Source organism: Etheostoma spectabile, chromosome 10 (assembly GCF_008692095.1).
Source record: "Etheostoma spectabile isolate EspeVRDwgs_2016 chromosome 10, UIUC_Espe_1.0, whole genome shotgun sequence".
Lineage (NCBI taxonomy): Eukaryota > Metazoa > Chordata > Actinopteri > Perciformes > Percidae > Etheostoma > Etheostoma spectabile.
Genome location: NC_045742.1, coordinates 10290988 through 10307275, shown reverse-complemented (window position 1 = coordinate 10307275; position 16288 = coordinate 10290988). Strand labels below are relative to the sequence as shown.

The following is a 16288-nucleotide window of genomic DNA, read 5'->3' as shown; positions in this document are numbered from 1 at the left end:
CATATTGTACCCTTGGGGTCTAATAGGTGTTCAAAAACATATGTTTTTCATATTGCCCATTGATGCAGCTCCTCTGCATAAAACACTCTCTTTGAGCTCTTTGACCGCGTTCCCAAAAAGCCTAGTCTGCTCTGATTGGTCAGCTGGCCTACTCTGTTGTGATTTGTCAACCAAATTCAAACAAGCCACTGGGCGGCCTGTGCCTGCTCAGGCAGCACCTACTGTATGGGCTGCACCAGACAGGGATGGCATTATCAATCAGTGACATTATTAACTGAGGAATGTGAACGATTTGTTTTTAGGCAGTGTAGGAAAAAGTGCTGTCTGTTGGAGAGAAAGCTTGATTTTAAGTGAAATCCGTTTTTTTTTGTACTTAATACATCTATTACATGTACACACATACAGGGTAAATCCAAAAAAGAATAATAGGGGCTCTTTAAACTAAAACAAGTAATGCCACTGACTTGAAAGCCATTAGCTATATTATATGAATTATATAAATCACATTTATTGCTATAAAAACATTAAATTGGATTTGAAATGAGACAAATATCTGGGTTTTTAACCACACCACTTATTGTTATTTAATTTTTTGATTCAGTTTTTTTTTAATCAGGGTCAATGCACACTAATAATAAATAAATAAAAATATATAAAATTTGCCAGAATTAGCCTGGAGGCTATTTAAATATGTATTCAATAGCTAGTTGCTAACTTAGCTGCCTGCATCTAGTGGTGTACAGGGGATTTACCAGAGCTGGAAGCAGTCTGTGAAGGTTGAAAAGACTGACCCATGCAGTAAATGTGTTGTAAAAACAATAAAATGAGCTCAAAGACACTTACAAAGCTGTGCAGCAGAGGGTTTGGTCTGTTTGTAGTGTTTTTAGTACCATGCGTAACCCTCTAACATTCCAGAGAGCCATTTAATTTCATGTTAAATCTTCAATCATTCCTGTTAAGTAACCCTGTGTACATTTTTTGCTGAGTAGCAGCCTGTGGCCAAGTACTGAAAAGCCAAGTAGGACTTCCCCAGAATACCTTTACCACAATAATCAAAATTCTGAATAATGATGGAGAGTTTTGTCACTTTACCTGAAGTTATTGCAATTTTTCCTGAGAGGATGTTGGAATTACCCTGAAGAAGTGAAGAGCACATAAAGTATAAGCAGAAACTTACAGCAGTACAGTTGCAATGGAGCATTAGTGAAAAAAAGAAAAGAAAGCTTACAGTGGAGAGTGATGACGACCTTGGAATATCCCTGTCTTGAAAGTAAAAGACAGTGGCAGCAATGAAAGTAGTTTCAGTTGTTTCTGTAGCTTCAGTGTTTGTTGACAGTTAAAACACTCCATGAGTTTGTATCATTGTTGTTACTCAAGTCCCAGCAGTGCACTGCAGAAGCAGCAGCAGACTGCATTGATTACAGAGGGAGAACACTCCAAGTGTGAACAAATTAAAAAGCCACATTCAGTATAAAGTTGTAGACATGCAGCTGTGAGGCCTCTGGCTGTGAGCCACAACCATGCTGGAGAGTAAAGGGAGTCTATTCACACTACATGCTTCCCTCTCTCCGCCTTTGGCTCCTGGATGATTGTAATCTCCCGCTGTCTGACTCAGCCAACAGATGGCCCTGGAGACCCACTGGCAGATCATGCTCACTCAGCAGGAGCTGTCTCTCTCTCTCTCTCTCTCTCTCTCTCTATCTCTCTCTCTCTATCTCTCTCTTAGATGCGCACTGCTTTCATTCTCACCACAGTTTTTTGTGGTGGAGCTGTTGTAGCTCGTCCTACGTACGGAGGCTCATTCCCTACCGCAGCAGCCGCGGTTTCAATTCCAATCAGCAGACCTTTGCTGCATGTCATTCCCCCTTTCTCTCCCCCTTTCATGTCTAAGCTGTCCTATCAATTAAATGGCAAAAAAGTCAAAAAACAAAACAAAAATTATGTTTACCAGATCTTTTCTGTGAAGCAGCGTGAAACAAACTCACCCTCAATGTGGCAACAAAAAAACTTCTTACAAATTAAAGTCAGGGACTTAGAATTAATTCTTAGGTTTTTGGATAGAGGTTTAAGAATTCGTTATCTATTTCAATTGCTATATTTGTATACACTTAAGAGAAGCATGACTACTGAAAGTAAGACAAGAAAGGGAAAAAATATTGAAGGTCAAATTCTCTCCTACAGACGGACAGAATTACTCCTTCTAAGCCCACCGAGCGACCAACAAAACTGTTACAAACTAGGTTAAAAAACAGAAGCAAAACTTAAACTAGACATTTGTGATGACAAAATGAAACTAAGTCACCTAAACTGAAAACAACAAAATAGGAGCTTCTGTCAATGTGAATGAACTGTCATTGTTTTCTTCTCTACCTGCATACTCTCTCTCATCATGTATGGGTCTTGCAGGAAGTATGCGCACATGCGGCGCTTCCTCCTGGTCACCCACCACATCGTACTGAGGCTCCACGACGTTCTTATAGTTTCTGCATCTTTGATTTCTCTTCCTGTCTGTTCTGTTGCGTTCCTGTGGAGAGAAAATTGCAGTTTATTCCGAGTGGAGATACCAAGTGTGCAATGGACAAACTTCATTTTTTAACACTGAGTTCTTGGAAAATTGTGTGTGTGTCACTAAGATTTAAGACAAGAAAGACTGCTTTTGATCTCATTCTGCATTCATTTAGAATATATTAATCTGCCTTTGAGTCTTGCTGCTTCCTACAGTAACATCTGAGTAGTGTTAGACCCCCATACAAGTGCTGTATACAACACTGATAAGCACAGGAAGCTAGAATGGTGTTGCAACATAACCCGCTTGGGTCTGAAGGGATTTCCTTTTTAAAGCTTCACTCTTTGTAGTCACACACACCAACACGTACACATTTATTCAGAAAAAAGTGAGTCTTTTAAAATACTAAACATAGTCTGTGAATTAATGGCACATGATACAAAGTGCGTTGTGACTGTGTATTGTTGTGTACATGTGCAAAGCTGAAAGACTGGTTGAGATTAGGATGAATATATTATAGGTGGGTGCAACAGTCATGGTCAATCAAACCAGCGTTTCTCATTCAAATTGAAAATGCATTGTGTTTCACATCCGAACCAGTTCTTTTGTAATGAAGACAGGAGTCCAGATTGGCTTTTCCCGAGAGAAAATGTATGTTTTTGTCCGGCATGTGCAGTATCACCACGAATGTGTCACCAAAAGCAGGAAATGTCTTTCTATGGAAGCCCAGTTTCCTATGTTTTCACGAGTCATGATGAACTCTGAGAGTTTATTTTGAAAGACAATGATTCCTACAATAACCACTTGTTTGGCTGTGTATGTGCACAAATGGGGGAAATGTCTTTTCTAAATAAAGCACAATGTTTTGTTCTTATATTGCAAGAGGTGGTTGGACTAGATTGACTCAATGTACCTTATAGAGCTGAGCAATGTCAACATTTTAACTTCATGATTTTGAATTTAAAACTTTCAGTCTAATACAACTTTCCCTAACTGGCGGAAAATGTACAATAATTAGGCCCATTAAAATGTAAGTACAAGAGTTAGAGACAAGAGTGGATTCGAGACTTATAAGAGGACATTTTAGATGATGATTGGGGTAAAATATGTGCAAAGGCCCCAAAAAAAAGTCAAAGTCATTATCACTGTAAAACTGAATACATTTGATCCTAATATTCCAGACAAATGTAAAAAGTGCAATACACACCAAGGCACTTTGTATCATTATTTGTGGGAATGTGTTGAGATTCAAAACTTTTAGAGGTCGGTGGTGGGCTTTGTTTTATGGGTATCTTTCCTCCTATAGACCCTTAAAGTTGCCACTCTTTTGGTTGTTGGTTGACACAGTTAATACTGGGAATATATTTCTGGACATTGAAGAGGTATTAATAGTGTAAGGCTAAGGATGAATGACATAAACTGATGTTATTGTGAGTTATTTATGCCATACTCAGTCCAATGCATGCAACTGTATTTTGACTGTATTTTAGTTTCATCTTCTTTTTTATCACTAAAGCCAGTGACTGTGTAATTTCCCCATAAATCCTTACTTATTTAATATTTTATAAAATGTAAATGTTCTTATTGGGGAAAGTGTCAACATGAATTTTGCATTTTAAGTACTGTGTTAGGTTTTAGGTGAATTTATTATTATATAATTTATGATGTTTAAATCTCAGCAAAGGGCATTTATAACTTGCCACACAGGGCCACTTTCTAACATCAACATGTTACATTGTTGAAGATTTCCTCAGCCTTTGTACACCCACATGAGCACATTCTTGCCCAGAATGCTGAAAATGTCTAACTTGTCTCTCTATTTAGAGGCTGCAGATGACGTACGCCTGCAGTCTTCAGACGGCTAAAGGGATCTAATCGACCAAAGGGAAAGCTGTCATCATCCTGCAAGGAAACCTTTTTATTATTATTTTTAACCCAGTTCAGACTCTGCCTTACTACTACATTTATAACTTTATAACATTTCTGATTAGTATGCTTCTTGCTGAAGACGGAGAGACTGAAAGTGACCTAACAGGACTCCATGTGATTTTGGAGTCAACGTGAGGGAGCCTAAATCCAGAAACATGATGTCAAAGAAAACACTTTCCATTTTGTGCCATTGCTCCGTGCTGCATTTCGGAAAAGCAACATGAGCCAACAATGGCAAGAAAGTACATCATAAAAAAGCATATGAATGTGATTGTAAGTTTCCAAAAAACAGTGTGACTAAAAACACTGTCTGTTCCACAGTGTGCGCATAGATGAGGATTAAGGTTTCATTAACGTCATCAATGCTAGTTCCCTGTCTACAGCACATTTGCAGGTAGTAGTCATAACCATAATATGTATGTGGAGTTAAAAATAACTTTAATTTTTAAAAGACATGACTTGTTGTTTTCATCTTTTATAGATGTATTCAAAAGACTCCTTAAATTACATAAACGTATCATCATCCTAATGGGCTTTTGTGAATTTGAGAGATGATTATTCTCTCAATAAGTAAGACTAATTAAATTGAAATATTATTTCATAATTTAATTGTATAATTCCAACCAAAACAATAATTATGAATCATAATCCTGGTCTGCGCTGTGTTGTTCTTGCTGTGAACTAACAATGACAGAACAGAATCTCAGTCCCTCATCATTTGTGTGCTAAAAGGTAATTACACAAGGGGCTGCAAACTCTCAAAGCTTCCCCTCGGAACATTCACGTGGAACCATTGGGGAAACGCTGTGGATATGGGCACCATAACTCACCATTATCACAGCAGCAGAATCATGGCTGTTCCCTCTCTCTATCTGCAGCTAACAAGGGGCTGAAACAGAAATAAAAAAAACATCATTAGTTTGGTGAAAAATGTGGCCTTCCACCACAATTTGTCCTTGGACTTTTCTTCCTCAACACTTACACATGCAGAAGAACAAGGTCTTCATGCACAACAAAACAGAGCTGTTTGTGGCCCCTCACTGTTCTGGAAACTATAGCTGAATTTGTTGTGGAACACATTCTTTTTTTAAATATTGACAGATTTATTATTTCATTTTTTACACAAAAGGACAGATGTTTCTTAAACATAGAAACATATGAATACAAAAATGTTTGTAATGTGTTAATATTTACAACATCCCACCTCCAGGATTAGTCAGTCATTCTAATTTACTTAAATTTATGTCTCTATGTTAACTGCTTCTCAGCCTGAATTTAGGTTAATGATTAAAAAGTCCTTATTTACCTGTTTATATTTTATTTCAAATACAATACAAACAACAGGTTAATAATGATTTTTGTTTAGTTTAAGCTTTTGTTTTTACAACTTTGGATAAAACAAATATAATGATAATAATAATGATAATAATATAATTATAGTGGCAAAGAACATCACTAAATATATGAGGATTTATAAGGATTGTTTTGTTTGATTTTGGTGAAGTGTTTCTTGTCTAAATTGAGTTTGTTACATATTTATCACTCTGTACTCAGTAAAGTGAAACTTTGTATAACTGTTGAAAGACGAAGTAACACGAGGTTCCTCTTTCAAAGTAAAAGCTTGTTTCATAAACAAATTAAACATCCTTGTTCAGTCAATACATTTAGAAGTTTTGCAACTACAGCAGTTTGTCCTGAATGAAAAGTAGCTTGAGGGTGCTATTGTTAGCTAACGTTTGGATAGATATAACTGACATTACTGCGTACCTCTATCTCGTAGTTGTCACTTGTAGTCACAGTGGCTGTTGTTCACCAAAAATCACATCACATAGTTGTTTTGCTTCAACAGAGCAGAGTTAATTTATATAATTGTTTTGCTCTGTCAAGAGAGAGTCAGGTGTCATCAGCATAGTGTAGAAAATATGCTGCTTTGGCAGCAAATTATGTGACATACTGTATTGCACTGACAGCAGGGGTGGATTTGTTTGGGTGTTGAGTTTGAATGTTAACAATCTTTCTCGAGAATTGCAGACTCTCTTAAAAAAATGTGATACAATTGTCACACTGGTGGAACTCTATCTCCGTGGCATATTGACATACTTTGAGGATGTGGTACAGCAATTTGGCATCCCTAGCTCTCAACTTTTTTAAATATTTGCAACTTCACCATCTGTTAGTGAGGAATTTTGGATCCAGTTCTTACGAAGGCACCAGAATGTATAATTAGATGTTGTTGAAATTTGGAAAAGAACATGAGGCTTCTGGGTATTATTCTATGCTTGTACAGAACCTGGGAGTCTGGACAGCCCTCAAAAAGACATGGGAAAGGGATCTGAGTATTACACTGAATGATGCGTAGTGGGACGGAATCTGTAGGTATATTAAAACTATGTCATGTGATGTAAGTTTATGCATCGCTTCTAGTGGACTCCCTCCAGATTGTTTAGAATTGGTCTGAAAGACACACCAAGTTTTTTGAAATGTAAGACAGAGTACGGCCAATTACTTCATGTCCTATTGTCCTTTGATAAGGTCCAGGGGTTTTGGTCTGGGATACATGATAATCTATTTTTGGGACCCAGGTTCCCTTCAGCCCAAGATCATTTGGGCTGGGAGATTGGTCAATCCTGAGAAGGATGGACAAACACATGAGAAGCTGGGTCCAGACTAGTATAATGATAGTCAGAGAGATTATTTAAGAGGATGGAAGAATGAAGGGGTGCCGTCAATCAAGGAGTAGGCCTGAGAGTGTGGGTGTTTGAAAAAATTTCATGTAAATGATTTGTGTGTGGATGGGTGCTGATGACGAAGGTGTGGGTGTTCATGTTGTGAGTTGTATGTTTTGTATTCTTTAAAAAAAATGTTTTAATCACAAACAAAAAAAAATGGTAAGATGCTCACAGAGGAACAGTATCAGATGCTGCACTCTCTGTAAGTAAGGGGAGCAGTGCTGAGTTCATTATTTTCTCTTCAAAATATTTATCTTAAACCCATCAGTCAAGTGAAGAAAATTGTGTTTGTCTCTTTAGTCAACACCTGCAGATCCAAAAAATGCCCAATTTGGATTGATATTTGCAAATGGTCTACAACACGAAATACGTATGCTCTTTTTAACCTTGTGTTGCTTTGTTTTTGGCTATGACCTTTAGTGCTCCACAGTGTCGGGAATGTGATTTGAATTTAAATAGTGAAAAGAAAGCTGAGACTTATACGTGGCTCTTTGTCATGTATCCTCCATTTATGATATTTTTTAAGACATATTATTTTACATGTATGTATGGTATTTTAAAATCATGTTTCCAGGGAGAGAAGCAAGAAGAGGAAGAGAGCCACTGGGTCAGGACCAATCAATCACTCTTTGATTGACAGTTTTATTTTTCTTTCAATTATTTTGGCTGTGAAGGAAAACAAAACAGGAAGCAGGAAGGAAACCTACCTAAAATAGAAGTGAGGATTGTGAATATGCCAGGAGACCTTACAGGCTACCAACTCACAGTCCCAAAAGGGAGAATCAAACTCAGTATTGGATTTGACAGTGTGGTCCAACACTCAGCGGGGCTGTCTGTCTACTTTTCAGAGCTTACTGGGCCATGGGAAGTGGTGTTGGATGAGACGTATGAAAAGGAAAGAGATTAGGTACTAGGAGCCAGCGTCTGAGGTTGAGCAGTTAGTCTGAAAAAGGAACTTCTGCCCCTTGGAAACTGGGTGCAGAGGATTTGTGGCAACTCAAAGCACCAGACTACTTAAGGATTTTTTGACCGAGCTTCGCTACGGGCATTAAGAAAGTATCAACTGCAGCGAGCGAGAAAGGGCTCAGTATGACGAGCAAAACAATATCAACGGGAATCAAACTGGGACACAATGTAAATTGTCATAAATTGCCACTCACTGTTGTTGATATAATTATCACTCGTGTTGATATTAATTAATCATATGCTAGTTTGTTTTGTGGCAGTTAATATGTACCTGTATGTATACAGTTCTTTTTAAAGTTAGTACCAGAGTAGTTCTAATATTTAATGACAATAAGTGTAACTTGAGTGTAGTTTGATGTCTCTATGTTAAGTGCTTCTCAGACTGAATTAAGGTTAATAGGTTTGTATGAACACAAATCCTTATTTACCTGCTTATATTTTATTTCAAATACAATATATACAGCAGGTAAATGAAGATTTAAATGTACCCACATTAAGAAAGAAAATATATAAAATACATGTATTTATTTAACTTCATATGAGGTTTTGGCTTTTGCACCTTTGGTAAAAAAAGATGAAAAGATTTCTTAGAGGTTTTTCAAGTCCACTTGCTGTTACGCATACATTATATCACTATCACTACATTTAATTCTGGCAGTGAAGATGTATATTATTTAGCGTGAACCCAAAGACGTTTAAATGTATCAGTTTTACACATGGCAACTGTAGCAATGAGATTAGCGCCTTTTCGCACAGTCAAATTTGTTTATAACATTGTGACTAAATGTGTCCCCCAAGGCCAAATTCACACAAAAGAATTCACACAAGTTGACTTTTAATCAAAGCAGAATTTTCAACTCTAGCAGAAAATACTGCATTTCAATGCTTATTTTTTCATATTCACGTATCTATTTTCCCCACGGACTAGCTTTTTGATGCTTTTCTACTCATTGACAAATACAGCAGTTACTTACCTTTTCTGAAAACTTGTACAACAAGAGCGCACTTGCGTCAGTGGGTGTCCAGCAAATTTGGTTAAATGTATTTGGTTACAGAAATAGATAGTCTGCAGTTTTTATTTCCATCACTCAGACATACAGAAAACACCCAGGCTGCTTAAAGTCTGACTGTTGGAGTTAGGCAGCCCACTGCAGTAACCCAAAATGACTTCCTGTGTGGTGAATAACTGGCCTATAACCTGAGGTCTTTACAGTTAAAGGTTTGTTTAAGGAGGTCTTCTTCTTCTTCTTCGGCATCGTCGCTCTGATTTTAAATATTTTGCGGAAACATTGTTTGTGATATGGGTATTTCATTTTTTTTTAACAATGTTTCTTTACAACTAATTTCTGCATCATCCTATTAATATATATGAAAAGTCATTGAGGGTTTAATCCAGAGCCTCAACCTCGATGTTTCCAATATTAGCGTTTCTCCGTGTTTTGTAGTGCTGCAATGCTACAGTGTTGACAATCCTTTGAGTTGAGTTGACAACTTTTGCAAGTGTGAAAACATTTACATTTTGCAAAGCTGTTTGCAAAATGCAAATGTGGAAGTTCCAAGACTATATTTGAAAAGCAGGCTCAAACCATTTTTTCAGTAAATCAGGTTCAGAGGAATCTGCCAATGCTTCAGCTATTTCTCTTAATTTAAGGAGTAACATGGCGACAGTTTAACAACATCTTCTGCTCTGCAAAGTGCAAAAGGAAGCAGGGTGATATTTACGCTTACAATCAGATCATCATCTGGCTTCATTTTTATATCAAACAAGAAGGTAAACCCAAATTACAATTTGTGATTGCAGGCCTATCTTATTTAAGCTTAACCTTTAAAGTGATATTTCACTTGAGTGTAATATTTTCAGTTTATTGAATAAACACTCAATGAAGAGTCTACTGCCACTTAGGTAATACTTTGAAAATCTAAGGTCACATCTTCAGCACATTTATCAACATTTATTCATATAGTCAATCAATCAATCAACAGATGCACTCATTGAAATGCCCAGTTAATATCAGCATACTTTTTTTTGTGATCAAATATTTTGATTTATTTTGTGAAAATTGAACAGCAACAAACAATTTACAAATAATACACTGAGACAGAGAATGCATCCCAGGGTCAGAAAGGAAAAAATAAAAATAAAACACAACATAGAGAGGAAAGATGGGAGGGAGACACAAACAACAATGCGCAGAAACAGACACACCCAAACACACACACAAGCAGACATATACACAGACAGATACTAGACAAGGAACCAAACACGGTTACAGCCCGGACTTCCCAGCCTCAACAACGTCCACCCAAGTGTCCAGAGTCTTTCCTGATGCTCCATTAATGCACATCAGCATGATATTTTTTTGCAATTTTATGCAATTGAATTCGAGATGCATTATATTTAAGCTATTAAGTGTTGGTATAAAACAGCTAAAATGAGGTAGAACAATCTGCTGAATCATGAGAATGTGAATCATGGGAATATTTTCAACATCGGCCATGCGGCTGGGTTTTATTGGCCCGTGAACAGGGCACACTGACAGTAGTTAGAGATATAGGAGCATTACTCAGTCTTATTTAAAAACCTTGCTGCTCACCCAGGATGGTGTATGGGTGCCTAAAAGCCTCATTCTCTAAAGTTCAAAAAACTGTGACCTCAAATAATATGTGCAACACTCACCACGGTTACAACCCTGGAGAAAGAGAATACCTTTTTGGGTTAGGCTACACATTACAATGATTAAAGAAAGACTCTGGTCAATTCTATGTTTTTTATAAACGTAGCTCCAGCTGTTGGTAATATATAGGTGGTGATAACAATGTGGTCAACATTTAAGGCTGAAATGTCTAATAAAAATAAAAACAAAATAAGAAATTGGTCCGATTGGGCGAAAAACATGAGCATGTAGTTGTTGTAAGCTAGCCAAGAGTTTATCTGCCACTTTATTTGGAGGCATAACCAAAAGTGAGTGCACCTGTGCTGTTGCTAAAAAATCCCTCATTGCACAGGAGAACCATAACTGCACACAATTATGGCAAACACTCTAAGTCAGTGTTGAACCAGGAAGTTGGTTGGTAAACTGGGAGATAGTTTAGGTAAGATGTTTAAAATTTGTTTATTTTCCAAATGTGTTTGACTAAACTGGTATACAACCTGTATGAACAACTAAGTGCCCATGTTTTCTTGACCCATCTGACCTATCTTTAGCAATGTTGCTACAGAGTATTACGCTATCATAACTAATAGAACTGATGGCAGAGCTGCATAATTGATCCCAAGTTGTAATAAACTGTAGGTAGCAAAATTATATTTTATTGGGAGATTTGGGAACCCTAATGGGTCAAATGACTGGGTAATGTGAAAGACATCGCTGGTAGTGACAAATATACACAGAATTATCACCTCAGCTCTTCTGAACAATTTACCATCTTTCAGCTAAACATAAGTTTCAATTAAAGCTGAAAATGTTGGGGATAGATGTTGAGCAACAGCTCCCAAACTATAGATTGAAATTTTGGTTATTAATGCTGCTAATGGTGCAGCGATCATACGAAGGTTGAGGGTGACTACTCTATGATCAGCACATAAACTCTCTGGCTGACTTGCCTTTGTTTTTAAGCAGGGCAGTACTATGACAGAGTGTCTTCCTGTCTGCAGCGGCTTGGAGGCCTGGCCTCATCTGAAAAGCGATGCAGCTGAGAACAGGCGCACAAGGTCAGTCTCTCTCCTGTGGTTTCTTTTGCAACGGTATAGCCTGACTTCCTGTGAAAGATTACCATCTAGCCTCTCATATTCTCACTGATGCTTATCTTTTGAGCCACAAACGCAAACTCCCCGAACATCTCTACACCTTGGCCCCCAGCGACAGCCCCATCGGCCTGTCAATCTGGCAGCTCATCCTGTGTCCTCAACCCCCCCTCGTCCTCCTCTCAGCAGCCAAAAAATGAACCGACCTCCCCTCCTCCGTCCTGGACCTGTCACTAAGAAATAGGATCCAGAGTCCCAGCCTGGGGGGTGAGGAACACAGAGGTTGAATATTGGTGTGGTGTGTGCATGTGACCGAAATTTCAGGATTTTCGTAGGTTAATAAAACCCAAGTCTTTCATGTATTCACTGAAGTTAAAGTCATGATGTTGAATTCCAGCGCCACAGGAAGGATGCATGTTATAGTCATAAACCACATCAAGTACAAGATTACCATGTATGAACAGCTGCAGAGTTAGTCAGTATCTGGAGGCCCCGCTATACACAGAATAACCACAAAGTGAAGAAAAATGAGGGTTAATGTTTCTTATAAAAGAACTTTTAACAAATTATCTTTTATATACTTATGTAGGATTCTTTACTTTGTCATTGACATTGTGTGACTGTTGGAGAGCACCAACTTGGTTAGGGTAGGGAGTAAATTCTCATTGTCTCAAAAGAAATTTTTGAAGAAACAATTCGCACATCTAACAATTCTTCTGTGCATGTGCTTTGGAGAATATCACAGACTTGGACAAAATAAATTCTTCTTCTTTTCTTTAAACCAATCACAATCGTCTTGGGCGGAGCTATGCGCCGGACAGAGGTATGGTGCCGCTGCAAAATAGCCTCAGGAAGAAACTTGTTTTGGTGGAACATGTGTACTAGAGGGTGACACAGGAATCAATTGTCTCACCCATCCCATCCCAAGCCCATGAAAATACTCCTGGCATGTCCCGATCACGTGACTGCCCCCTAAAAAAATCCTGTCCTGTGACATCCTGAGAGAAAAACTCCCAAATCCCGTCCCGCTCCCATTTCGTTCCTTTTTTCTAAGCAAGTTATCGGACTCTGTTGGCCCCTGTAAAAACATTTTTTTATTCCAACGTATTCGAGTCTGGAAGAGACTGGATTAGTATCTTACCTTTTATCCATTTTCTCCTCTGTTGCTGATTTTTAAAATAGTATCCTGCATTGTCTTTGTTTGCGCACTTTTTTCCACGTCTTATTCCATCCACGTCATGAATGGACTCGACTCATCCGACTACTACCTAACTAGTATTAAGCTACATACTTTTAAACAGTCGGATATCGGTAGCAACAACACAGTTTGAGTTGAGTTTCAGTGTTGCCAGGTGGACCTGACAGGAATTCAGACGAACCAAAGATAGCAATCTATTGCTGCATTTTGCAGTTGAGTTAACCACACACGTAGGCCTGTTGTATCCTTAACTTCCCCTTGTCTCTATGATTTAATAATGTCACTGTGTGGTTACATATTTCTTTTTCTAAAACGAAATGCCTCGCAAATCTTCTGACTCCTTCCCACTCCCGTTCTCTCCTGTTGATTTCAATGCTGTAGCCGTCCCTATCACGTTACCAACAATGAGATTAACTACAGTCCCGCGGGAATCTAGTGACGACAGTCCCGAAAACTTGTAATCCTTCTAATAATCGTTCAAAAGTTGTTTGAGTTGTGCAACAGAAAACTCGGATTGGACAGATGGTCTAGCTGGCTGTCTGGATTTACCCTGCAGAGTTAACCATAGTCCTCAGAAATCTATCGGTGTTTTAAATTCCAACACAAAGAAAGCAAAAGGTAATGGACATCCGGATGAAAAGAGTGTCATCCGATGGAATTTCTGACGGGAACTGAGCAATCCCGGAAGTGGAATGTTAACATGATAACCAGTTTCATTGGAAGTTTTGTTTTTAGCTGACTCCATTGTATACTCCCCACTCCTGAAAACCCAACCTACGACATTGCTCTGGTCTTGGCTTAGTTAATGTGTACTGTATGTATACTGTAAACTTGGTCACTGGCGAACCCACCAGTTGTATTTTCTAATTTACAGTTTAAAAAAGAAAGATGAGATAGTGTCATACAGCCAGATTGATACGATCAGAGAGAGGGAGAGGGCAGGCGGTCTGGCCAGTCTGGCTATCTCTGGTGAGAGTGTGATTCAGCAGCGTGAATAATTAAAGCTGGGAGCAGTGATAGAAATCTGTAGACGCTAGGGTCGGATAATACTGGATGGATATCAGGGGCCTTTGGTGTGGGGAGGTGGCGGCTGAGACGACATTAGTCACTCTGCCTGTGCCCCGGGCAGCCGTCGGGCCACAGAGCTGAAGGTCAGGAGATGATGGATGGATAAAGACCGGCGGCGGCTCACCGCTGAAGTTGACTAGAAAACGAATGTCCTGTACATGAAATATTATCCTCATGAAGGAAGATACCTGATCTGATACTGCAGCAATGTGTCATGGCTTTGTGAACTTTGTGATGAGCCGTGGTCCATCAGCTTTAAATAACAACGGGGACGTTTGGGTTTTTTTATTAGCAGAGGAAGCATATAGATGATGTCTAGCCACATGAGAACACTTTCCAATTGTCAAGAATTTCAAAAATGACTCATTTGCCATTTGAATGTATTTAAACATCAAGTTATTCATTATAATTACACCTTGAAGGAGGAAAAGTATTATTTTGAATTGCCTGGTCGGTGTTAGGGTTCTGCAGTTTGAAGGGTCATGCTGACATTGTTTTTTCCCCCCCTACATCGATATTGTTCTTTTTTTCTCTGAACTAGATGTCTTTAATGTTAGCTGCATAGAAACTGAGTACGCTTATTGTGAATATTCGGAGGAAGAGGATGTTTTATTTCTGAGAACCAGTCCTCTGCAATCAACCATAACTGTCTCCCAACTGATATTATATTGTTGGCAAATAATGTCGCTCCAAAAATAGCCTGTGGGTCATCACAGCATGCAAAAGTTTTACTAAAACAAGCTTCAGTATGAACTCAACTACAAAAGAGAGTCCTCCTTCTCCCTGAGCATTAGTGCGATCATACTGTAGTCTCTCACAGTCCTCTCCATACACTGCTCCATTCATTATAATGGTAGCAGTGTGTTGGCAGAGCCTCCATGACAGCAAGGAGCCCCATATTTAGGTCAACTCGCAGCCTGACCGATTCCTTGATTATTCCTTATTTATCCCAGTCATTTCCCTGCTGTGGTGTGTAGTCTCAGGAAGATGTGTGTCTGAGTGAGTGGAGCCCAGGCTAATGAGCTGAGAGCTGTTTGTTAGCAGGCTTGGAGCTGCGCTTCCCACTCAGAAGGCACATTCAAATCATCAGCAGCCCAAGATATTATTTTACTCATGGAGGTGTTTACTGTCTCGTTAACGTTGATATCATCACCCAATGTGCATCCACTAAAAGACTCATATACTGGAGATGTGAATTTAAATTTGACTAGCAAAAATGTATTTTGCATGCAGAGTGACAAATGTGTTTTGCATGACTTCCACATCACATGCTAGCAGCTGTGAGGCTGTACACAGCTGTGCCTGCTCACATGTTCACAACATGCACACAATAACAATGGTAACATGCTGTTAAGCAAGTGTAATGTTCACCATGTTCTCTGTCTTAATTTAGCGTGTTAGCATGCTAACATTTGCGACTTAGCACTAAATAGAAACTACATCTGAGACTGATGGGGATGTCATTAGTCGTGCATGTATTTCATCATAAAGTATTGGACATAATAAAAAAGTATATTTAAACTTAAACAAAAAGTGATAAACTTAAAGAAGGTATTCTAAATTTTAAAGGAAAAGAGACAAAACAAAGTTTAAAGCAATATGAGATTTTTGATAGAACATTTATTCACTGTCCACGTGTATTATGTCAGGCTTTTCCCCTCTGCTTCCGCTCTCTGCATGTTGCCCTTCTCAAAACCTCTTCGCTATGGGAAATGACAACCTTTGAGCAAGCTACATACTGAAAATGGCAAGTTTTTAAGAAGATTTGGATTATGCGATAAGGCCGACCTGCTTATTTTTTGGGTGAATGGAAAGATTTGAAGAATATGTTTACGGCATTTACCATCTAACTGGGACATTTCAAGATTAATGGGCAGAGATTGCTGTAGATTACACACAGCAACACACTGGTTAGAGCAAATTATGTTTCACCATGTATCCAGCTAGTTTAAATCGCTCACATTACTGTTTTGTGTAAACAAGTAACTTCCTTTTAATATTTTATGTGGTGTTTTCTTTTGAGGGGTGCAAATGTTGCCGGAACAAGTTTCTTCCCGGGACTATTTCAGAGTTTTGCACCAACCACCAGACAATTGTGATTGGTTTAAAGAAATGCAAACAAGCCAAAGTGTTTTTTTCTCTCCTAT

General features: G+C 38.5%; 1 protein-coding gene across 1 annotated transcript in view; it reads right to left on the bottom strand.

Moving 5' to 3' along the window:
- The window catches only part of clnk (cytokine dependent hematopoietic cell linker), a 12253-nt gene extending 2934 nt beyond the window's left edge, over positions 1–9319 (bottom strand). The window contains exons 1-5 of the mRNA XM_032528386.1: positions 9105–9319; positions 5266–5324; positions 2371–2524; positions 1229–1263; positions 1093–1135 (exon numbers count right to left, since the gene is read on the bottom strand). Coding sequence (XP_032384277.1) covers positions 1093–1135; positions 1229–1263; positions 2371–2524; positions 5266–5268 — 235 coding nt within the window. The 5' untranslated portion in view covers positions 5269–5324; positions 9105–9319. The remainder of the gene's footprint in view (positions 1–1092; positions 1136–1228; positions 1264–2370; positions 2525–5265; positions 5325–9104) is intronic.
- Between the last annotated feature and the right edge of the window lie 6969 nt (positions 9320–16288).